Raw genomic sequence first — 26,110 nt, 5'->3', positions numbered from 1 at the left:
ATCATCAAATTACCTCTTTGATACGCCTTATTATCGGGTGCGCCTTTTGTATGAAAATACCAAAAAATCTTAACATGACCACTGTAATAAGCCTTTTGTATAAAAGTACAAAAAAATCATAAAATTACCTAATTGATGCGCTTTATAATCCGGTTTGCCTTTTGTATGAAAATACAAAAAAAATCATAAAGTTACCTCTTTGATGTGCCTTATAATCCAGTGCACCTTTGTATGAAAATACAAAAAAATCTTAAAATGACCCCTTTAATGCGCCTTTTGTATAAAAATCCCCAAAAATCATAAAATTACCACTTTGATGTGCCTTATAATCCGGTGCGCCTTTTGTATGAAAACACAAAAAAATCTTAAAATGGCCCATTTAATGCGCATTTTGTACAAAATTACAAAAAATAATTAAGTTGCTTCTTTGATGCGCCTTATAAGCGGGTGCGCCTTTTGTATGAAAATACCTAAAACTCTTAAAATTACCCCTTTAATGCGCCTTTTGTATAAAAATGTAAAAAATCATAAAATTACCTCATTGACGCGCCTTATAATCCGGTTTGCCTTTTGTATGAAAATACAAAATAAATCTTAAAATGAACCATTTAATGCGCATTTTGTACAAAATTACAAAAAATAATTACATTGCTTTTTTGATGCGCCTTATAAGCAGGTGCGCCTTTTGTATGAAAATACCAAAACTCTTAAATTGACCCCTTAAATGCGCCTTTTGTATAAAAATAAAAAAAATCATAAAATCACCTCATTGACTGGCTTTATAATCCAGTGCGCCTTTTGTATAAAAATCCCCAAAAATCATAAAATTACCTCTTCGATGCGCCTTATAATCCGGTGCGCCTTTTGTATGAAAATACAAAAAAATCTTAAAATGACCCATGTAATGCGCATATTGTAAAAAATTACAAAAAATCATTAGATGACTTATTTGATGCGCCTTATAATCGGGTGCGACTTTTGTATGAAAATAGCAAAGTTTTTTAAAATGAACCCTTTAATGCGCATTTTGTATGAAACTACAACAAATCATAAAATTACCTCATTGCCGCGTTTTATAATCCGGTGCGCCTTTTGTATGATAAATGCCAAAAAATCATAAAAAGACCCCTTTAATGCGCATTATAATCCGGTGCGCCTTTTATATGAAAATACAAAAGATATCTTAAAATGACCCATTTAATGCGCATTTTGTACAAAAATACCAAAAAATCATAAACCTCTTTGATGCGCCTTATAATCCGGTGCGCCTTTTGTATAAAAATACAAAAGGTGCACCAGATTTCTGGTAGCAGAGAGAAACAACCCTTCTTTGTGTGAGTGGGTGTGGATGGAGGAGGGAGGGTTTTTTGGAGGGGGGGTTGATGCACTAATTGAAAGTGTATCTTGTATATTTTTATGTTGATTTAATGAAAATAAATCTTAAAAATACCCCCTTTAAAGCGCCTTTTGTATGAAAATGCAAAAAAATCATAATGTGACCCCTTTAGTGCGCCCTATAATCCTGTGCGCCTTTTGAGTAAACTACAAAAAATCTTGAAATGCACCCTTTAATGCGCCTAATAAACCGTTGCGCCTTTTGTGTGAAAATGCAAAAAAAAAAAATCATAAAATGACCCCAGTAATGCGCCTTATAGTCCGTAAAATATATTTTTTCATATTTTTACAGACATCATTTCCGACGACAGAAGGAAAAAACACATGCCTGCATGATAAAATATCGCATTTGTGTCCACATTTGGAATCATGCAAGCGACTAATGAGTTTGTTGTATAAATGCACATGAATAAAGTGAGAGTATTTATTGTTTGAATAGAAACAGAATAGTCCAAAAAGTTGTAAAAAGAATATATATATCTATCTCTCTCTCTCTCTATATATATATATAATGTCTTAATTAGATTGTCCAGAGAATAGTGCTCGATACCATGGTAGAACGCAATATATGTATGTGTAAAAAAAAAAAAAATCACAAGACTACTTCATCTCTACAGAACTGTTTCATGAGTGGTTCCCTCAATCATCAGGAGATTTTAATGGAAGCATTCACATACCATGGTTTATATAGGGCACAGAGTGGGTGGGTACAGGCAGGCGTGGGGACGTGGTGATTGGCTCATGTGTTACCTAGGAGGTGTCTCCGTCTGTAACGGCATGCCGATACAATTTCACTGCGCTTATTGAGGGATGACGGGCCTGGGTGGTATATAATAAACAGTTTCTCTTTCAAGCATAGGTTGCATCTTTAATTACCACTGTTGTAAGGTGTGCTGGATGCAAGAATTTGCCATGTTATTGAATATTCAACATTATTGTATTTGAGGTTCCAAATGTGCTTGCTGAGTTCTGTAGAGTTCCGCAGGCTTTGGTTTCTAAAAGAAGCCTTGTGATTGTTCCATTTGGTTTTAAACTCCCCTTCGGTTAATCCTACGTACGTGTCGGATGTGTTAATGTCCTTGCGTGTTACCTTTGCTTGGTAAACGACTGATGTTTGTAAGCACCCCCCGTTGAGATTAAGTTATCTTGTGATTTTTTCTCACACATACATACATATATATATATATATAATGAAAAGAATGGAGATCACTCCCATGTGTGTGAGTAGACTTCTTCATCTGATACAGACTATTGACAAGAAGAGAGGGAAGGCACCAACCTATCAGGACAGTCTAAAAATCTGATACTTCTGAGGCCGCCTCAGGTGTTGGGGCTCCACCTCCTCCTCCGGCTCCCCCTGCACCTCCAGCGAGGAGCCCCAGTGCAGGGCCTCGGCTGGGCGCGGGTCCCGCTGGCTCTCCTGCTTGTTCCTGGGACACTCCCCGTTGTAGGAGCGCACGTAGTCCTGCACGCTCTCGCCCGTGTGCTGGGGCGGCGAGCGACACAGCAGGCCCGTGTGCTTCACCCCCGGGTGCAGGTGCAGCCAGTAGACCATGTAGTGGATGCTGCCGGGTGCACTGGGGTGAGCGAGCGGTGTGAAGCAGGTGTGACGGGGTTTTATTTTTGCTCACCTGTAGTCGCACACCCACGGGTTGCCCTCCAGCTTCAGCCTGGACAGGAAGTAGAGGTCTTCTAGCACGCCGTGCTGGATGAAGTGCAGGCCGTTTCCTGCCAGGTCCAACTGGTGGAGGTGCAGGAGTCCCGACAGGGAGGCTGGAGACACAAGTCGGAGGAAGATTAGTACAAAACCCCCAAAAAACAAGTCACGTTGCGTAAATGAAGTGAATTATATTTATATAGCGCTTTTCTCCAGTGACTCAAAGCGCTTTACATAGTGAAACCCAATATCTAAGTTCCATTTAAACCAGTGTGGGTGGCACTGGGAGCAGGTGGGAAAAGTGTCTTGCCCAAGGACACAACGGTAGTGACTAGGATGGTGGAAGCGGGAATCGAACCTGGAACCCTCAGCTATAAATGGTAAATAAAAAGAGAATATAATGATTTGCAGATCCTTTTCAACTTACATTCATTTGAATAGACCGCAAGGACAAGATATTTAACGTTCCCACTGTAAAACGTAATTTTTTTTGCAAATATTAGCTCATTTGGAATTGGATGCCTGCAACATGGTTCAAAAAAGCTGGCACAAGTGGCAAAAAAGACAGATAAATTTCCAAATAAAAAATGTTTTGATTGCATATTTACATGTAAACATAAATGATACTCAGTGGCCTAGTGGTTAGAGTGTCCGCCCTGAGATTGGTAGGTCGTGAGTTCAAATCCCGGCCGAGTCATACCAAAGACTATAAAAAATGGGACCCATTACCTTCCTGCTTGGCACTCAGCATTAAGGGTTGGAAATGGGGGTTAAATCACCATTAATGGTTCCCGGGCGTGGCACCACTGCTCCCCTCACCTCCCAGGGGGTGATCAAGGGTGATGGGTCAAATGCAGAGATTAATTTCGCCACAACTAGTAGTGTGTGATAATAATTGGTACTTTAACTTTAAAAATGTAATAATGTAGTATGAATGTTGTCTGTTTATCTGTGTTGGCCCTGCGATGAGGTGGTGACTTGACCAGGGTGTACCCCGCCTTCCGCCCGATTGTAGCTGAGATAGGCGCCAACGCCCCCCGCGACCCCAAAAGGGAATAAGCGTTAGAAAATGGATGGATGGATAATGTATATACGTCAATATACATTATATATTTTAAGTACTATATTTCTTATGATGTATGTACTCAGGAACACTCCAGAAATCCACTGTCAGTAACTACAGTTGGTCGCTACATCTGTAAGTGCAAGTTAAAACTCTACTACTACTATTTATCAACAACACCCAGAAATGCCGCCCCGAGCTCATCTAAGATGGTCTGATGCAAAGTGGAAAAGTGTTCTGTGGTCTGACGAGTCCACATTTCAAATTGTTTTTGGAAACTGTGGACGTCGTGTCGTCTGGACTAAAGAGGAAAATAACCACTCAGACTTTTCTAGGTGCAAAATTGAAAAGCCAGCATCTGTGATGGTATGGGGGGGTATTAGTGCCCAAGGCATGGGTAACTTACACATCTGTGAAGGCACCATTAATGCTGAAAGGTACATACAGGTTTTTGGAGCAACACATGTTGCCAATCCAAGCAACGTTATCATGGACGCCCCTGCTTATTTCAGCAAGACCATGCAAAGCCACGTGTTACAACAACGTGGCTTCATAGTAAAAGAGTGGAACCGCAAATGTGTTGCGCATTATGAAGCCTCAAATACCACAATAGAGCAAGAATGGGAAAGAATTCCACTTGAAAAATGTGTCTCGTCAGTTCCTAAACCTTTACTGAGTGTTGTTAAAAGGAAAGGCCATGTGACACACTGGTAAAAATGCCCCTGGGACATTTTTTTTTGCAATGTGTTGCTGCCATTAAATGATTATTTGCAAAAAAAATAACAAAGTTTCTCAGTGTAAACATGAAATATCTTGTCTTTGCAGTCTATTCAACTGAATATTAGTTTTGGCAAATCATTGTATTCTGTTTTTATTTACCATTTACACAAGGTGACAACTTCACTGCTTTTGGGGTTTGTAGTTGTAGAGAGAAAAATGAGGCGCTAAAAGAAGGAAATGAGAAACAGAAGTTCCCAGCAGAGTAAAAAAAAAAAAAAAAAAAAACTTTGGCTCCTTTTATCCAACACAATAACATTTTTCTGTCCTCCTGCATAAAAAATGACCCTGTCGCTATAGTAACACTTTTTAAAGACGCAGTAGCAGTGCGCCAAGACATGTTTTTTTTTCATGGCCTCACTTGTTTACTTTTGGGAGAGGATTGTTATCTTATGAAGTGGTGACTTCTCATCAAGTCATGAATGACAACCTTCTTTGAGCCATGGACAAGATCCAGCCTCGCCTAAGCAAAAATAGCTTATAGAGTTAGCATGTTAATGTTGGCATGGTAGCAATAAGTCTGACAAAATAAGTTGAACAAAATCTAATTTCTCCTGGTTTTACAGAACAAGAAAAAATTACAGCAAAAAGCACCAAAATAGCTTATAAAGTTAGCTTGTTAATGTTAGCATACTAGCATTAACTCTGACAAAAATAAATACAGCAAAATCTAATTTTCCTGGTTTTACAGAATAAACAAAACAAAAAAAATACAGCAAAAATAGTTGATAAAGTTAACATGTTAATGTTAGCATGGTAGCATTAACTCTGACAAAATAAATACTCTAAAATCAAATTTCTCCTGGTTTTACAGAATAAACAAAATACAAATTTACATCAAAAATAGCTTATAAAGTTAGCATGTTAATGTTAGCATGCTAGCATTAACTCTGACAAAATACACTAAAATCAAATTTCTCCTGGTTTTACAGAATAAACAAACAAAAAATTACAGCAAAAATAGCTTAGAAAGTTAGCATGTTAATGTTAGCATGCTAGCATTAACACACCAAAATCAAAATTCTCCTGGTTTTACAAAATAAACAAAACAAAAAATAACAGCAAAAATAGCTTATAAAGTTAGCAGTTTAATGTTAGCATGCTAGCATTAACTCTGACAAAATAAAAACACTAAAATCAAATTTCTCCTGGTTTTACAGAATAAACAAAACAAAAATGTACATCAAAAATAGCTTATAAAGTTAGCATGTTAATGTTAGCATACTAGCATTAACTCTGACAAAAATAAATACACCAAAATCAAAATTCTCCTGGTTTTACAATATAAACAAAACCAAAAATAACAGCAAAAATAGCTTATAAAGTTAGCAGTTTAATGTTAGCATGCTAGCATTAACTCTGACAAAATAAAAACACTAAAATCAAATTTCTCCTGGTTTTACAGAATAAACAAAACAAAAATGTACATCAAAAATAGCTTATAAAGTTAGCATGTTAATGTTAGCATGCTAGCATTAACTCTGACAAAATAAAAACACTAAAATCTAATTTCTCCTGGTTTTACAGAATAAACAAAACAAAAATGTACATCAAAAATAGCTTATAAAGTTAGCATGTTAATGTTAGCATACTAGCATTAACTCTGACAAAAATAAATACACCAAAATCAAAATTCTCCTGGTTTTACAATATAAACAAAACCAAAAATAACAGCAAAAATAGCTTATAAAGTTAGCAGTTTAATGTTAGCATGCTAGCATTAACTCTGACAAAATAAAAACACTAAAATCAAATTTCTCCTGGTTTTACAGAATAAACAAAACAAAAATGTACATCAAAAATAGCTTATAAAGTTAGCATGTTAATGTTAGCATGCTAGCATTAACTCTGACAAAATAAAAACACTAAAATCTAATTTCTCCTGGTTTTACAGAATAAACAAAACAAAAATTTACATCAAAAATAGCTTATAAAGTTAGCATGTTAATGTTAGCATACTAGCATTAACTCTGACAAAATAAATACACCAAAATCAAAATTCTCCTGGTTTTACAAAATAAACAAAACAAAAAATTACATCAAAATAGCTTATAAAGTTAGCATGTTAATGTTAGCATGCTAGCATTAACTCTGACAAAATAAAAAGACTAAAATCAAATTTCTCCTGGTTTTACAGAATAAACAAAACAAAAATTTACATCAAAAATAGCTTATAAAGTTAGCATGTTAATGTTAGCATACTAGCAATAACTCTGACAAAATAAATACACCAAAACCAAATTTTCCTGGTTTTACAGAACAAACAAAACAAAAAATTACAGCAAAAATAGCTTATAAAGTTAGCATGTTAATGTTAGCATGCTAGCATTAACTCTGACAAAATAAAAACACTAAAATCAAATTTCTCCTGGTTTTACAGAATAAACAAAACAAAAATTTACATCAAAAATAGCTTATAAAGTTAGCATGTTATTGTTAGCATACTAGCATTAATTCTGACAAAATAAATACACCAAGATCAAATTTTTTCCTGGTTTTACAGAATAAACAAAACAAAAAATGACAGCAAAAATAGCTTATAAAGTTAGCATGTTAATGTTAGCATGCTAGCATTAACTCTGACAAAATAAATACACTAAAATCAAATTTCTCCTGCTTTTACAGAATAAACAAAACAAAAATTTACATCAAAAATAGCTTATAAAGTTAGCATGTTAATGTTAGCATACTAGCAATAACTCTGACAAAATAAATACACCAAAATCAAAATTCTCCTGGTTTTACAAAATAAACAAAACAAAAAATTACAGCAAAAATAGCTTATAAAGTTAGCATGTTAATGTTAGCATGCTACCATTAACTCTGACAAAATAAATACACCAAAATCAAATTTTCCTGGTTTTACAGAATAAACAAAACAAAAAATTACATCAAAAATAGCTTATAAAGTTAGCATGTTAATGTTAGCATACTAGCATTAACTCCGACAAAATAAATACACCAAAATCAAATTTCTCCTGGTTTTACAGAATAAACAAAACAAAAATTTACATCAAAAATAGCTTATAAATGTTAGCATACTAGCATTAACTCTGACAAAATAAAAAGACTAAAATCAAATTTCTCCTGGTTTTACAGAATAAACAAAACAAAAATTTACATCAAAAATAGCTCATAAAGTTAGCATGTTAATGTTAGCATACTAGCAATAACTCTGACAAAATAAAAAGACTAAAATCAAATTTCTCCTGGTTTTACAGAACAAACAAAACAAAAAATTACAGCAAAAATAGCTTATAAAGTTAGCATGTTAATGTTAGCATGCTAGCATTAACTCTGACAAAATAAAAACACTAAAATCAAATTTCTCCTGGTTTTACAGAATAAACAAAACAAAAATTTACATCAAAAATAGCTTATAAAGTTAGCATGTTATTGTTAGCATACTAGCATTAACTCTGACAAAATAAATACACCAAAATCAAATTTCTCCTGGTTTTACAGAATAAACAAAACAAAAATTTACATCAAAAATAGCTTATAAAGTTAGCATGTTAATGTTAGCATACTAGCATTAACTCTGACAAAATAAATACACCAAAATCAAATTTCTCCTGGTTTTACAGAATAAACAAAACAAAAAATTACATCAAAATAGCTTATAAAGTTAGCATGTTAATGTTAGCATACTAGCATTAACTCTGACAAAATAAATACACCAAAATGAAATTTCTCCTGGTTTTACAGAATAAACAAAACAAAAATTTACATCAAAAATAGCTTATAAATGTTAGCATACTAGCATTAACTCTGACAAAATAAATACACCAAAATCTAATTTCTCCTGGTTTTACAGAATAAACAAAACAAAAAATTACATCAAAAATAGATTATAAAGTTAGCATGTTAATGTTAGCATACTAGCAATAACTCTGACAAAATAAATACACCAAAACCAAATTTTCCTGGTTTTACAGAACAAACAAAACAAAAATTTACATCAAAAATAGCTTATAAAGTTAGCATGTTAATGTTAGCATACTAGCATTAACTCTGACAAAATAAATACACCAAAATGAAATTTCTCCTGGTTTTACAGAATAAATAAAACAAAAATTTACATCAAAAATAGCTTATAAATGTTAGCATACTAGCATTAACTCTGACAAAATAAATACACCAAAATCAAATTTTCCTGGTTTTACAGAATAAACAAAACAAAAAATTACATCAAAAATAGCTTATAAAGTTAGCATGTTAATGTTAGCATACTAGCATTAACTCTGACAAAATAAATACACCAAAATGAAATTTCTCCTGGTTTTACAGAATAAACAAAACAAAAATTTACATCAAAAATAGCTTATAAATGTTAGCATACTAGCATTAACTCTGACAAAATAAATACACCAAAATCTAATTTCTCCTGGTTTTACAGAATAAACAAAACAAAAAATTACATCAAAAATAGATTATAAAGTTAGCATGTTAATGTTAGCATACTAGCAATAACTGACAAAATAAATACACCAAAACCAAATTTTCCTGGTTTTACAGAACAAACAAAACAAAAATTTACATCAAAAATAGCTTATAAAGTTAGCATGTTAATGTTAGCATACTAGCATTAACTCTGACAAAATAAATACACCAAAATCTAATTACTCCTGGTTTTACAGAATAAACAAACAAAAAAATTACAGAAAAAAAGCGCATTAGAGTCATTAGTCTTCCTGTTGGACTTTGCTATCTGATTCAGGTGTACCTAAAGTTATGGCCGTTAAGGCAAGCGGTCACATGATGCAGACCGGGACTCAAAAGTCTAGACCTTGGACAAAAAAACCTCCTCTAAGACTTGGCTCAAATGGTAATGGGGTCATTACCTGTATCGATGCGCTCCATGTTGTTATGGCTGATGTTCAAGCTCTTCAGACTCTTTAATCCCTGGAAACTTTTGGCTTTGAGGTGTCGGATGTTGTTGTGGGACAAGTCCATGTGGACCAGGTCCTCGGGGACGCCCACGGGAACCTCGGTCAGTCCTGAACGGGAAAATAAATCCTCTTTATTTTCGGTTTCAACATCTACACTTCTGTTCAAATGCAATAATCACTTATTCTTCTCTTCTTTGATACTTTACATTAGTTTTGGGATGATACCACATATTTAGGTATCACTCCGATACCAAGTAGTTACAGGATCATACATTGGACATATTCAAAGTCCTCACTTATAAACATGATTAGAATTTCTGAAAGGAAGAAAAAAAAAATGTGTGACAGTACAAAAATAGTAGTATTGGATACGCTTCTATACTTGGTATCATTACAGTGGATGTCAGGTATAGATCCACCCGTGGCGTTTGTTTACATTGTGAGGCCGGTGAGCTACTGTATCCTCCTACGGTGTGTAGTGAAGCATGTGTAGATATTCCTCCTCCTCCTTTACGTTAGTTTTGGGATGATACCACATATTTAGGTATCGATCCGATACCAAGTAGTTACAGGATCATACATTGGTCATATTCAAAGTCCTTATGTGATGTAGTTCCTCACTTTATAAACATAAAATGAATTTTTAAAGGAAGACAAAAAAAAGTGACGGTACAAATATAGTAGTATCGACTAGATACGCTTCCATACTTGGTATCATTAAAGTGGATGCCAGGTATAGATCCACCCATGCCGTATGTTTACATTGTGACGCCGGTTAGCTACTGTATCCTCCTACGGTGTGTAGTGAAGCATGTTTAGATATTCCTCCTCCTCCTTTACATTAGTTTTGGGATGATACCACACATTTATGTATCGCTCCGATACCAAGTAGATACAGGATCATACGTTGGTCATATTCAAAGTCCTCATGTGATGTATTTCCTCACTTTATAAACATAATATGAATTTTTAAAGGAAGAAAAAAAATGTGTGACGGTACAAATTTTGTCGTATCGAATAGATACGCTTCTATACTTGGTATCATTACAGTGGATGTCAGTTATAGATCCACCCGTGGCGTTTGTTTACATTGTGGCGCCGGTGAGCTATTGTATCCTCCTACGGTGTGTAGTGAAGCATGTTTAGATATTCTTCCTCCTCCTTTACATTAGTTTTGGGATGATACCACACATTTAGGTATCGCTCCGATACCAAGTAGTTACAGGATCATACATTGGTCATATTCAAAGTCCTCATGTATCCAGGGACGTATTTACTGAGTTTATAAACATAATATAAATGTTTAAAGGAAGAAAAAAAAAAGTGTGATGATACAAATATAGTAGTATCGAATAGATACGCTTCAATACTTGGTATCAATACAGTGGATGTCAGGTATAGATCCACCCATGGCGTTTGTTTACATTGTGAGGCCGGTGAGCTACTGTATCCTCCTACGGTGTGTAGTGAAGCATGTTTAGATATTCCTCCTCCTCCAGTGATAATAATACTTGTAAGAAACTCACTTTATTTGTCACCATGGAGGCCAGGTCTAGTTATTTAGAATCACCTCTTCCTGAGGTTGTTTCAGTGTTCTTATTTCACCTTTATCTTTTTCTGTCTACACACTGTCTGCTTGTAAGTACTCTGTGTGTACTCTGTGTGCGCGCACTGCCGAATATGCTACTCTGCTTGTAAAACCGTTACTTTTCAAACAGTATAGTACCGTTTTTTAATGCCTTAATACCGCGATACTATACTAGTACAACCCTACTATACACACTATATTGCCAAAAGTATTTGGCCACCCATCCAAATGATGAGAATCAGGTGTCCTAATCACTTGGCCCGGCCACAGGTGTATCAAATCAAGTACTTCGGCATGGAGACTGTTTCTACAAACATTTGGGAAAGAACGGGCCGCTTTCAGTGATTTCCAGCATGGAAATGTCACAGGATGCCACCTGTGCAACAAATCCAGTCGTGAAATTTCCTTGCTCCTAAAAATATTCCAAAGTCAACCGTGGGCTTTAATAGAAGAAAATGGAAGATTTTGGGAACAACAGCAACTCAGCCACCAAGTGGTAGGTCACGTAAACTGACAGAGAGGGGTCAGCGCATAGTGCAAAGACTTTCTGCACAGCCAGACTTCATGTGACCTTCCAATTAGCCCACGTACAGTACGCAGAGAGCTTAATGGAATGGGTTTCCATGGCCGAGCAGCTGTATCTAAGCCATACATCACCAAGTCCAATGCAAAGCGTGGGATGCAGTGGTGTAAAGCACGTCGCCACTGGACTCTAGAGCAGTGGAGACGCGTTGTCTGGTGTTGATGAACTTGACTGGCCTGCACAGAGTCCTGACCTGAACCGTCTGGTAATCTGATGGACGAGTCTGGGTTTGGAGGTGCCAGGAGAACGGTATATTTTGGGCTGCATTGTGCCGGGTGTGAAATTTGGTGGAGGAGGAATTATGTTGTGGGGTTATTTTTCAGGAGTTGAGCTTGGCCACTGAGTTCCATTAAAAGGAACTTTGAATGCTCCGGGGTACCAAAAAATGTTGGACACCTCCCTGCTCCCAGCCTCGTGGGCACAGTTTGGAGCGGGGCTCCTTCCTATTCCAACATGACTGTGCACCAGTGCACAAAGCAAGGTCCGTAAAAACACAGATGACAAAAGTCTGGTGTAGGATGAACTTGACTGGCCTGCACAGAGTCCTGACCTGAAACTGATTGAACACCTTTGGGATGAATTGGAACGGAGACAGAGTGTATGACCTCATCGATGCGCTTTTGGAAGAACGGTGGAAAATCCCTATGAACACACTCCGCAACCTTGTGGACAGCCTTCCCAGAAGAGTTGAAGCTGTTATAGCTGCAAAAGGTCATATTGAACCCTATGGGTTAGGAATGGGATGGCACTTCAAGTTCATATGTGAGTCAAGGCAGGTGGCCAAATACTTTTGGCAATATATATATATATATATACACACACAACAGGAAGTCCTAAGTACTGGACTAATATGGTCGTACACTGAACAACAATATAAGTTTTACGCCGATGAGCTATTGTATCCTCCTACAGTGTGTAGTGAAGCATGTTTAGCTCCTCCTCCTCCTCCGGTGATAATAATACTTGGAAGAAACTTACTTTGTCGCCATGGAGGCCAGGTTTAGTGATTTAGAAGTATAGTATCGAATATGATTCATTAGTATCGCAGTACAAAATTAATATATCGTACAACCCTACTATTTTACTGAGCACGAGGTCATATTTCTGCTTCCATGGCCTCCGGCCCAAACAAGACATGTACTTCAGCTGAACCTGAAGAATTGTTGCGACAGCCCAGTTGTTTCCACTCGGTCCTCCATCACACATTCCAAGGCAGGCGCTCAACATCCAGCACGTGTCATCCCCTCCCGCCATGTGCCAGCAGGATCCAGTGGTACACCTGGGCTGCAGTTCTACTCGTCAGATTGACACACTTGCCTCTGTTGCTGCAGTCCAGGCGCACGTGAGGGAAGTAGTAGGTGTGGCAGGATGTGGTGGCCTCGGCCTTGGCCTGGAAGGGGCTGGGCTCACCGGGGTCCGTCTGGTCGCCCTGCGGCCGGCCCGACGTGTCCGGTTCCTTGCAGAGCGACTCGGGGTCTACCCGCTTCAGCTTCTTCCCTTTCAGCCAGATGGGCTGAGCACACCTGATCAAAAGACATAGTGGGCCACATTAAATGACTTAAATGAACCACATTAAATGATTTGGCAGACCAGATCAAATGACATGGCGGGTCCCGGTAAATGACTTGGCAGATCACGTTAAATGAGATGGCGGGCCACCCTTAAATGACTTGGCAGACTATGTTAAATGACTTGGCAAACCACGTTAAATTACATGGCGGGCCACATTAAATGTTTGGCAGACCACGTTAAATTACATGGCGGGCCACAGTAAATGTTTGGCAGACCACGTTAAATGACTTGGCGGGCCACACTAAGGACTTTACTGACCACCTTAAATGACTTAGCAGACTATATTAAATGACTTGACGGACCACATTAAATGACATGGCAGACCACTTTAAATGACTTTGCAGACCACATTGAATGACATGGCGGGTCATGTTAAATTACTTGGCAGACGACATTAAATTACATGGCGGGCCACATTAAATGATATGACAGAGCACATTAAATGACTTGGCGGGCCACACTAAGGACTTTACTGACCACCTTAAATGACTTAGTAGCATACATTAAATGGCTTGGCGGAACAGGACAAATGAAATGGCAGACCACATTAAATGACTTGGCAGACCACATTAAAAGACTTGGCGGGCCACATAAAATGCCTTGGCGGCCCACGTTAAATGACATAGCGGCCCACACTAAATGACTTGGCAGACTACATTAAATGACATGGCAGACCACATTAACAATGTGGCGGGCCATGTTAAATGACTTGGCAGACCACAATAAATTATATGGCGGACAACATTAAATGACTTGGCAGACCACATTGGCGGACAACATTAAATGACTTGGCAGACCACATTAGAAGACTTGGCGGGCCACACTAAGGACTTCACAGACCACCTTAAATGACTTAGCAGACCACCTTAAATGATATGGCGGACCACTTTAAATGACTTGGCAGACCACATTGAATGACATGGCGGGTCATGTTAAATTACTTGGCAGACGACATTAAATGACTTGGCGGGCCACGCTAAGGACTTTACTGACCACCTTAAATGACTTAGCAGACTACATTAAATGGCTTGGCGGAACAGGACAAATGAAATGGCAGACCACATTAAATGACTTGGCAGACCACATTAAAAGACTTGGCGGGCCACATAAAATGCCTTGGCGGCCCACGTTAAATGACATAGCGGCCCACACTAAATGACTTGGCAGACTACATTAAATGACATGGCAGACCACATTAACAATGTGGCGGGCCATGTTAAATGACTTGGCAGACCACAATAAATTATATGGCGGACAACATTAAATGACTTGGCAGACCACATTGGCGGACAACATTAAATGACTTGGCAGACCACATTGGCGGACAACATTAAATGACTTGGCAGACCACATTAGAAGAGTTGGCGGGCCACACTAAGGATTTCACAGACCACCTTAAATGACTTAGCAGACCACCTTAAATGATATGGCGGACCACTTTAAATGACTTGGCAGACCACATTGAATGACATGGCGAGTCATGTTAAATTACTTGGCAGACGACATTAAATGACTTGGCGGGCCACGCTAAGAACTTTACTGACCACCGTAAATGACTTAGCAGACTACATTAAATGGCTTGGCGGAACACGACAAATGAAATGGCAGACCAAATTAAATGACTTGGCAGACCACGTTAAAAGACTTGGCGGGCCACATAAAATGCCTTGGCGGCCCACATTAAATGACATAGCGGCCCACACTAAATGACTTGGCAGACTACATTAAATGACATGGCAGACCACATTAACAATGTGGCGGGCCATATTAAATGACTTGGCAGACCACAATAAATGATATGGCGGACAACATTAAATGACTTGGCAGACCACATTACATGACTTGGCAGACCACATTACATGACTTGGCAGACCACATTACATGACTTGGCGGACCACATTAAATGACGTGGCAGACCAGTTTAAAAGATATGGCAGACCACTTAAATGATTTGGCAGACCACATTACATAAGTGGCAGACCACATTACATGACTTGGCAGACCACGTTAAATGACGTGGCAGACCATATTACATGACTTGACAGACCACATTAAATGACGTGGCAGACCACATTAAATGATGTGGCAGACCACATTACATAAGTGGCAGACCACATTACATGACTTGGCAGACCACGTTAAATGACGTGGCAGACCATATTACATGACTTGACAGACCACATTAAATGATGTGGCAGACCACGTTATATGACTTGGCAGACCACAGTAAATGACGTGGCGGACCAGTTTAAAAGATATGGCGGGCCACTTTAAATGATGTGGCAGACCACTTTAATGACTTGGCAGACCACATTACATGACTTGGCAGACCACATTAAATGATTTGGCAGACCACATTAAATGATGTGGCAGACCACATTAAATGACGTGGCAGACCACATTACATGACTTGGCAGACCACATTACATGACTTGGCAGACCAGTTTAAAAGATATGGCGGGCCACTTTAAATGATGTGGCAGACCTCTTTGAGGACTTGACAGACCACATTAAATGATGTGGCAGACCACATTACATGACTTGGCAGACCACATTACATGACGTGGCGGACCAGTTTAAAAGATATGGCGGGCCACTTTAAATGATGTGGCGGGCCCCTTTAATGACTTGCCAGACCACATTACATGACTTGGCAGACCACATTAAACGATGTGGCAGACCAGTTTAAAAGACATGGCGGGCCACTTTAAATGTTGCAGAGCATGTTAAGTGATGCAGCAGGCCACATGAACATGCGTGTTGTGCGTGCGTCCGTGGTTGGTGTTGCTTGCCTGACTGCCCAAGACTGACCTGGCGTGGTTGCCCAGATGGCGGTTGCTGGGGACCTGCAGGGTCTGGATGAGACTGTCCATCTGACAGCGGCAGTGCCAGGGGTTGTCGTAGAGGCGCAGGAAGCGCAGGTTGGACATGGCGATGATGGCTTCCTCGCTCATAGTGGTCAGGCGGTTGTGCTGCAGCAGCAGGCTGGTGAGTCCAGTCAGACCCTGGAAGGCGTCCTCCTCCACCAGCGAGATGTGGTTCTGCTGCAAGTCCAGACTGGTCAGACTCTCGTAGCCGGCGAAGGCCCTGTCGCGAAGGACTTTGATCCGGTTTTGGGCTAGGAGGAGGATCTGCGGCGCTTTGGACCAGGTGTGTGGGGCCGGGATGGAGGTGAGGTAGCGGTCCTGGCAGTCCGCTAGGACACCGCCGGACCCTGACGATTCTGAGCAGTTGCCCGGTTTGGGGTGGTCTGATCTGCTGTGACGGCCAGCACCTCGCATCCTGAGGGGGTCGGACGGAATAAAATGACAACATTGAAAACGGTGAAATGTAGGGGGCCCCTAACTGTTGGACTCGGGGCCACGTTGGGTTCAAAGAATTTGGCTGGGGACCGGCCTAAATACAGTATTTATCATATATACATACATTTATACATATATACATATATATACTGTATATACATATATATATTTGTTTGTATATATGTGTTTTTATATATATATGCATGTATATGTACAAACATATATATATATATACATACACACACATATATATATATATATATACATACATATATATGCATATTTACAAACATATATATATATATATATATGGGCTGGACAGTACAGAAAAAAAATAATATATATATATATATATATATATATATATATATAACATTTTACTGTTGTAATGTGCATGCCAGACCAGTAGGGGGTGTGAGTGGACACATGCACCAATGACACATCTGCACATGTGCATGTGACTCAGGAATGTGAGTAATAAAGTAGTAAAAGTCCGGGTGTTGTTGTCTTTAGGGACATACTTATACATGCCTGGACTCAACATGGACCTGGTCCAAGAACTTCTGTCTGACACATTCCAAGGGGCTGGTGTCATGTACAGTCGTGTCTCATAAAAGTAGTCCACTTTAGAGTAGTCGCTGTACAGCTGGTGCAGCAGTGTAGATCCCCTACCTGCTGCACCTGTTGTCGGATGTAAGTGAGGTAGCGTACACAGGTGTTTATGCCCACCTGTCCCGTGCCAGCTTGTGTCTGGCCCCCCTGAGTCCTCGGCCCCTTCCGGCTCTCCTCAGCTCCACGGACGAGAGCAGCAGCAGCACAGAGGCGTAGACCACTAGGGAGCTCACCTGCATGATGGAAGCGGTGGTCTTCTGGTCTCTGAAGACCTGGGCAGACAACAAAATGGAGTTTTGGACGGATCCACGATAAGAGTCGGACTTGAAATACGGCGGAGGCGAAAGGGGTCAAAGGTGCGAGTGTTAGCAATCATTGATGGACTCCAGCTGCGGTTTCATAAGAGATGTATTTTTAGACACGTACTCAATGATTTGGCGGGCCAATTTAATGACTTGGCGGGCCAGGTAAAATGCCTTGGTGGGCCACTTTAATGATTTGGCGGACCACAATAAATGACATGGCGGGCCACTTAAAATGCCTTGGCGGGCTTCATTAAATGATTTGGCAGACCACAATAAATGAAATGGCGGGCTACGATAAATTATATGGCGAGCCCTATTGAATGGCTTGGCGGGCTACCTTAAATGATTTGGAGGACCACAATAAATGAAATGGCGGGCCACTTAAATGGCTTGGCGGACCACAAAAAATGACATGGCGGGCCACAATAAATGGCTTGGTGGGCTACATTAAATGATTTGGCGGACCACAATAAATGAAATGGCGGGCCACATAAAATGCCTTGGCGGGCTACAATAAATGACATGGCGGGCCACAATAAATGGCTTGGCGGGCCACAATAAATGGCTTGGCGGGCTACATTAAATGATTTGGCGGACCACAATAAATGAAATGGCGGGCCACGTAAAATGCCTTGGCGGGCTACGTTAAATGATTTGGCGGACCACAATAAATGATATGGCGGGCCACTTAAATGGCTTGGCGGACCACAATAAATGCCTTGGTGGGCCACAATAAATGATATGGCGGACCACAATAAATGACATGGCGGGCCACTTAAAATGCCTTGGCCGGCTTCATTAAATGATTTGGCAGACCACAATAAATGAAATGGCGGGCTACGATAAATTACATGGCGGGCCACAATAAATGGCTTGGCGGGCTACATTAAATGATTTGGCGGACCACAATAAATGAAATTGCGGGCCACTTAAATGGCTTAGCGGACCACAAAAAATGACATGGCGGGCCACAATAAATGGCTTGGCGGGCTACATTAAATGATTTGGCGGGCCACATAAAATGCCTTGGCGGGCCACAATAAATGGCTTGGCGGGCAACATTAAATGATTTGGCGGGCCACATAAAATGCCTTGGCGGGCTACAATAAATGACATAGCGGGCCACAATAAATGGCTTGGCGGGCCATGTTAAATGCCTTGGCGGGCTACATTAAATAATTTGGCGGGCCACAATAAATGATATGGCGGGCCACATTAAATTATTTGGCGGACCACATTAAATGACTTGGCAGACCATGTTCAATGACGTGACAGATCAGTTTAAAAGACATGGCGGGCCACTTTAAATGTTGCAGAGCATGTTAAGTGATGCAGCAGACCGTTTTAAATGATATGGCAGACCACAATAAATGATGTGGCAGACCACAATAAATGACGTGGCAGACCACAATAAATGATGTGGCAGACAACTTTAAAAGACATATATGTACATACATACATATGTATACAAACATACATACATACATATATATATATATACACACACACATGCATATACGTCTGTATATATATACATACGTACATTTCCCAGTTTTTAGGGACAGTTCAAAATTAATTTTCCATTTTTCCAACTTCCACCATTTCCACATTTAAACCGATTTCAAACCATTCCACCTTCAACATATTCCACTCATCCTGGACATTCAAACTATCATTTTTCTGTGTTCAAAATTTTTTCCAGTAATTTCGTTTTTTTACAACCCTTTTTTCTGTAGACTACTCGTCCCACATTTTCAACCCACTTCAACTGTTCCGCCATCAAAACATTCTTCTTAATGTGGACAAAAAACAAAATTCACGGTTTTCCCGAAATTCCAGGAATTCCTTAATACCATTTCTCAATTAAAATGTTGCTACTTCAACATTTCTCGAAAGTTTTGAAAAATTCCAACACCAACCATTTCAACTCATTCACAGAACGTTTAAGTTTTTTTACCTTTTTTTTTAAAAAAATTCCTGTTTTCCCGCATTTCCCAATTTTTTATGAAATTCCCATTGAAATGCATGTGACATTTTTCAAAGTTCCGCAACTCGTACATTTTTCATCCAATTCAAACCGTTCCAACTTCCAAATATTCAGCCTGTTCAGGAATGATGTGCTCTCCTTCAACAATTCTAAAACATTTCCCAGATTTCCTAAAATTCCCAGTTTTTAGGGACATTTTCCCCATTCAAAATTAATTTTCCATTTTTCAAATTTTCCACATCTAAACCAATTCAAACCATTCCACCTTCAACATATTCCACTCATCCTGGACATTCAAACTATCATTTTTCCAAGTTCAACATTTTTTCCAGTAATTTTTGTTTTTTTAAAACCCTTTTTTCTGTAGACTACTCGTCCCACATTTTTCAACCCACTACAACTGTTCCACCATCAAAACATTCTTTTTAATGTGGACAAAAAACAAAGTTGTTTTTTGAACTGGGAAAATTCCCGGTTTTCCCGAAATTCCAGGAATTCCGTGATACCATTTCTCAATTAAAATGTTGCGACGTCAACATTTCTCGACCGTTTTGAAAAATTCCAACACCAACCTTTTCAACTCATTCAGAACATTTAAGTTTTTTTATCATTCTCAAAAAAATTCCCCATTTTCCCAATTTTTTATGAAATTTCCATTGAAATGCATGGGACATTTTTCAAAGTTCCGCAACTCTTACATTTTTCATCCAATTCAAACCGTTCCAACTTCCAAATATTCAGCCTGTTCAGGAATGATGTGCTCTCCTTCAACAATTCTAAAACATGTCCCAGATATCCTAGAATTCCCAGTTTTATAGGGACATTTTCCCCATTCAAAATGAATTTTCCATTTTTCAAATTTTTCCGCCATTTCCACATTTAAACCAATTCAAACCATTCCACCTCCAACATATTCCACTCATCCTGGACATTCAAACTATCATATTTCCATGTTCAACATTTTTTCCAGTAATTTCTGTTTTTTTAAAACCCTTTTTTCTGTAGACTACTCGTCCCACATTTTCAACCCACTTCAACTGTTCCACCATCAAAACATTCTTCTTAATGTGGACAAAAAACAAAATCCCCGGTTTTTCCGAAATTCCAGGAATTCCGTGATACAATTTCTCAATTAAAATGTTGCTACTTCAACATTTCTCGATCGTTTTGAAAAATTCCAACACCAACCATTTCAACTCATTCAGAACGTTTAAGTTTTTTACCATTTTCAAAAAAATTCTCTGTTTTCCTGGATTTCCCAATTTTTTATGAAATTCCCATTGAAATGCATGGGACATTTTTCAAAGTTCCGCAACTCCTACATTTTTCATCCAATTCAAACCGTTCCAACTTCCAAATATTCAGCCTGTTCAGGAATGATGTGCTCTCCTTCAACAATATGTCCCAGATATCCTAGAATTCCCAGTTTTAGGGACATTTTCCCCATTCAAAATTAATTTTCCATTTTTCCAACTTCCACCATTTCCACATTTAAACCGATTTCAAACCATTCCACCTTCAACATATTCCACTCATCCTGGACATTCAAACTATCATTTTTCTGTGTTCAAAATTTTTTCCAGTAATTTCGTTTTTTTACAACCCTTTTTTCTGTAGACTACTCGTCCCACATTTTTCAACCCACTTCAACTGTTCCACCGTCAAAACATTTTTCTTAATGTGGACAAAAAACAAAATTCCCGGTTTTCCCGAAATTCCAGGAATTCCTTAATACCATTTCTCAATTAAAAAGTTGCTACTTCAACATTTCTCGAAAGTTTTGAAAAATTCCAACACCAAACATTTTAACTCATTCACAGAACGTTTAAATTTTTTACCTTTTTTAAAAAAAAAATCCTGTTTTCCCGCATTTCCCAATTTTTTATGAAATTCCCATTGAAATGCATGGGACATTTTTCAAAGTTCCGCAACTTGTACATTTTTCATCCAATTCAAACCGTTCCAACTTCCAAATATTCAGCCTGTTCAGGAATGATGTGCTCTCTTTCAACAATTCTAAAATATTTCCCAGATTTCGTAGAACTCCCAGTTTTATAGGGACATTTTCCCCATTCAAAATAAATGTTCCATTTTTCAAACTTCCGCCATTTCCACGTTTTAACCGATTCAAACCATTCCACCTTCAACATATTCCACTCATCCTCGTCTGAGGGGACTTTCTGTAAGAGTTATGAGTGTCAATCCTCTGCAGTAAATCTGTCATATTGGACGAGAAGCGGGCCTTTCCCCAAACTCTTCACAGAGTTGCCACGTACCTTGTCTAAAATGTGCTGGAAAGAAGAAAACATGACTCACAGAGGCGTTTACTCAACCTTTTTCTTAATAAACTGATCAGTCAAGGGGCGTGGCTTGATACCTTTCCTGTACACAGACTACTGTATTTTCCGGACCATAAGGCGCACCATAGGTCTATTTTTTAAATATTTTTTCATATATACTGCTCACCGAATTATAGGGCGCATTAAAGGAGTTGGGAGTGGAAGACGTGTCAAAAGATGGCGCTAACTGTTTTAACGACATTCAGACTTTACTTCAATCAATAACGGAGCAGTATCTCCTCTTCTGGAAACAACAAGAAGGCCGGAAATGTGTCCCGTGAAAAACCGCCCGCTCTAATAACTAAAGTTCCTTGGGTGAATAATGTAAACTCACCACACCGGTATGTTTTAGTGCTTTCATGGCGAGTTTACCGACAGATATAAGTAAGAACTTTACACTACTTTATATTAGAAATGGCAACAGTGGAGGATGAATGTCCCATAACAAGAAGATAGACTTATCGACTACGGTGTCCACACGGACTACAAAGGCGGACGCGCGCAATTTTTCCGGATTTATACAGATCCCAAATACAGATCAGCAGGTACAAGAAGGTAAGAAAAGTTGCTTTTGCGGAATATTGCGAAATAAAACGCAATAGCACAGTACAAACTATCAAGTGGTGCGGCTTCATAGCTTACCAAAGTACAAACTCCGTTTCCATATGAGTTGGGAAATTGTGTTAGATGTAAATATAAACAGAATACAATGATTTGCAAATCATTTTCAACCCATATTCAGTTGAATATGCTACAAAGACAACATATTTGATGTTCAAACTGATAAACATTTTTTTTGTGTGCAAATAATCATTAACTTTAGAATTTGTTGCCAGCAACACGGGACAAAGAAGTTGGGAAAGGTGGCAATAAATACTGATAAAGATGAGGAATGCTCATCAAACACTTATATGGAACATCTCACAGGTGTGCAGGCTAATTGGGAACAGGTGGGTGCCATGATTGGGTATAAAAGCAGCGTCCATGAAATGCTAAGTAATTCACAAACAAGGACGGGACGAGGGTCACCACTTTGTAAGCAAATTGTCGAACAGTTTTAGAACAACATTTCTCAACGAGCTATTGCAAGGAATTTAGGGATTTTACCATCTATGGTCTGTAAAATCATCAAAAAGTTCAGAGAATATGGAGAAATCACTGCACGTAAGCGATGATATTATGGACTTTTGATCCCTCAAGCGGTACTGCATCAAAAACCGAGACGGTGTAAAGGATATCACCACATGGGCTCAGGAACACTTCATAAAACCACTGTCAGTAACTACAGTTGGTCGCTACATCTGTAAGTGCAAGTTAAAACTCTACTATGCAAAGCCAAACCCATTTATCAACAATATCCTGAAACGCTGCCGGCTTGGCTGGGCCCGAGCTCACCTAAGATGGACTGATGCAAAGTGGAAAGGTGTTCTGTGGTCTGACGAGTCCACATTTCAAATTATATTTGGAAACAGAGGACGTGGTGTCCTCCAGAACAAAGAGGAAAATAACCGTTTGCATTGTTATAGGCGCAAAGTTGAAAAGCCAGCATCTGTGATGGTATGGGGGTGTATTAGTGCCCCATTAATGCTGAAAGGTCCATACAGGTTTTGGAGCAACATATGTTGTCATCCAAGCAATGTTATCATGGACGCCCCTGCTTATTTCAGCAAGACAGGTGTTACAACAGCGTGGCTTTCGTAAAAAAAGAGTGCAGACCTGTCTCCCATCGAAAATGTGTGGCGCATTATGAAGCGTAAAATACGACTGTTGAACGACTGAAACGCTACATAAAACAAGAATGGGAAAGAATTCCACTTTCAAAGCTTCAACAATTAGTTTCCTCAGTTCCCAAACATTTATTGAGTGTTGTTAAAAGAAAAGGTGATGTAACACAGTGGTGAACATGCCCTTTCCCAACTACTTTGGCACGTGTTGAAGCCATGAAATTCTAAGTTAATTATTATTTGCTAAAAAAAAATAAAGTTTATGAGTTTGAACATCAAATATCTTGTCTTTGTAGTGCATTCAACTGAATATGGGTTGAAAATTATTTGCAAATCATTGTATTCCGTTTATATTTACATCTTACGCAATTTCCCAACTCATATGGAAAAGGGGTTTGTAGTACTAAAACATTTTGATGGATTTCTGAGCGCTGTGTGTAAGGTTCTATATTTTCAATTGAACATAGGGCTGGGCGATATGGCCTTTTTTTAATATCTCGATATTTTTAGGCCATATCGTGATACACAATATATATCTCGATATTTTGCCTTAGCTTTGAATGAACACTTGATGCATATAATCACAGCAGTATGATGATTCTATGTGTCTACATTAAAACATTCTTCATACTGCATTGATATATGCTACTTTTAAACCTTCATGCAGAGAAGTCAATTGACCAAAACTGTACTTATTAAACAGTTATTAGCAGGTGACTTTTCAAATGATGCTACATATTAGCAGTAATGCTAAAAGTTGTCTATTCGACATATTCCCGCTTGAAGCCGAACCACCGCCAGACGATGGACCCCCTGCTGTTTTTCTTGGGAATTAATTTTTCCTTCATTCGCACCTTCTTTCTCTTGTAGTACCACTCGCACGGCTCCGCTAGCATCACAGCTAACGTTACCCCCTGCTCCGCGAGGGCGTGTACGTACGTGACGTATGACGTGACAGTATGTGACGTGAGTAAGAAGGTGCGCTTACACTCTGTGAGAAGGAGAGACAGGAAGGAGTGGGAAGAGGCTGTAGTGTAATGCCCGCAGCTAAAAACAACTACGTGAGGACGTATACTCGAATATCGTGATATACCGTATTTCCTTGAATTGCCGCCGGGGCGCTAATTAATTTAAAACCTCTTCTCACTCCGGCGCTTACCAAAGCCATGCGGTAAATTTAGGCCTGCGCTTATAAATTTGAGTGTGATGTAAGGATACCATCATGAAAAGCACATTTAATTAAAAAAACGTTATTATGGTCTTACCTTTACTTATAAATGAAGTCCATGCGCAGCTCCTTCTGATCAAAAGCAGCTACGCAACAGCTCAGCACACTATAGCACACAAGCTAGACATGGGTAATGGGTGTCCTTAATCGGACAAAATTGCAGTCTAAAACATTGGTCAATACAAACAAGTAATTATATTACAGATACAAAGTCTCCAAGGCAGAAGCATATTAGAAAGTATCCAGTAAAAAAACGTGTCCGCATCATTCAGGGTGTCGCCAAAAACATTTACCGCTTCACTTCAACTTCAAAACAGCCTTTTCCAACATTCTACACCATAAATTAATACAAGTATATCTGATACCTGACGACAGTCCGAGGTCAGGGTTCTTCCACACCTAATTTCTTGGGAAACGAAGGAGATTCAACCCAATTTGATTGTGTCCCCGTTGTTTTGCTTGTATTTTGCAGGCGAATGCAAAAATCTCCAAGAACTCAACGTGTCGGAGTGCTTTAATATCACTGTAAGTAAAACACTGTTGGACTAGATGAGGAAATTCCTGAAGGAATTGTGTGTGAATGCTCCAATGCTGAAGTTGAACTGAAATACTGACAGAATATTGTATCAATATAAGAATAGTTTAAATGTTGTATTGGTTTGAAGAGTTTGAATATCCAGGAAAAGTGGAATTTGGTTTGGAACTTGGGAAAGTGTTAGTTTGAATTTACAGGATGAGTGGAATATGTTGATGTTGGAATGGTTTGAATATGTGGAAATTGTGCAACTTGGAAAAATGTCCCATTTATTTCAATGGGCACTTCCTGAAAAAACGGGATTTTTTTTTTAATTATTATTGAAGGAGAGCACATAATTCCTGAACAGGCTGAATATTTTGAAGTTGGAACGGTTTGAATCGGAGAAAAAATGTGGAAGTTATGGAACTTTGAAAAATGTCCCACTTATTTCAAAAGGAATTTCATAGAAATTTGGGAATTTTCACAAAAAGCAGGATTTTTTTGTGAAAATTCTAAAAGACTTGAATGTTCTGAATGAGTTGATGTTGGAATTTTCCAAATCTGTTTAG

At 38.7% G+C, this 26,110-nt stretch overlaps 2 protein-coding genes across 4 annotated transcripts in view; one reads left to right on the top strand and one right to left on the bottom strand.

Annotated features, from left to right (window-relative positions):
* The window catches only part of fbxl13 (F-box and leucine-rich repeat protein 13), an 89,928-nt gene that overhangs the window by 26,249 nt on the left and 37,569 nt on the right, over positions 1-26,110 (top strand). For both annotated transcript variants that reach the window (XM_061894202.1, XM_061894203.1), the window contains exon 10: positions 25,497-25,549. In XM_061894202.1, the coding sequence (XP_061750186.1) occupies positions 25,497-25,549 (53 nt within the window). The remainder of the gene's footprint in view (positions 1-25,496; positions 25,550-26,110) is intronic.
* Positions 1,115-26,110, bottom strand: part of LOC133549086 (leucine-rich repeat-containing protein 17-like) — a 43,798-nt gene continuing 18,802 nt past the window's right edge. For both annotated transcript variants that reach the window (XM_061894204.1, XM_061894205.1), the window contains 6 exons: positions 17,559-17,713; positions 16,339-16,809; positions 13,273-13,478; positions 9,737-9,892; positions 3,027-3,168; positions 1,115-2,960 (listed from right to left, as the gene is read on the bottom strand). In XM_061894204.1, coding sequence (XP_061750188.1) covers positions 2,678-2,960; positions 3,027-3,168; positions 9,737-9,892; positions 13,273-13,478; positions 16,339-16,809; positions 17,559-17,680 — 1,380 coding nt within the window. In that variant the 5' untranslated portion in view covers positions 17,681-17,713 and the 3' untranslated portion in view covers positions 1,115-2,677. The remainder of the gene's footprint in view (positions 2,961-3,026; positions 3,169-9,736; positions 9,893-13,272; positions 13,479-16,338; positions 16,810-17,558; positions 17,714-26,110) is intronic.

Source organism: Nerophis ophidion, linkage group LG03 (assembly GCF_033978795.1).
Source record: "Nerophis ophidion isolate RoL-2023_Sa linkage group LG03, RoL_Noph_v1.0, whole genome shotgun sequence".
In the NCBI taxonomy this organism is placed as follows: domain Eukaryota; kingdom Metazoa; phylum Chordata; class Actinopteri; order Syngnathiformes; family Syngnathidae; genus Nerophis; species Nerophis ophidion.
This window is presented reverse-complemented; position numbering and strand designations above follow the sequence as displayed.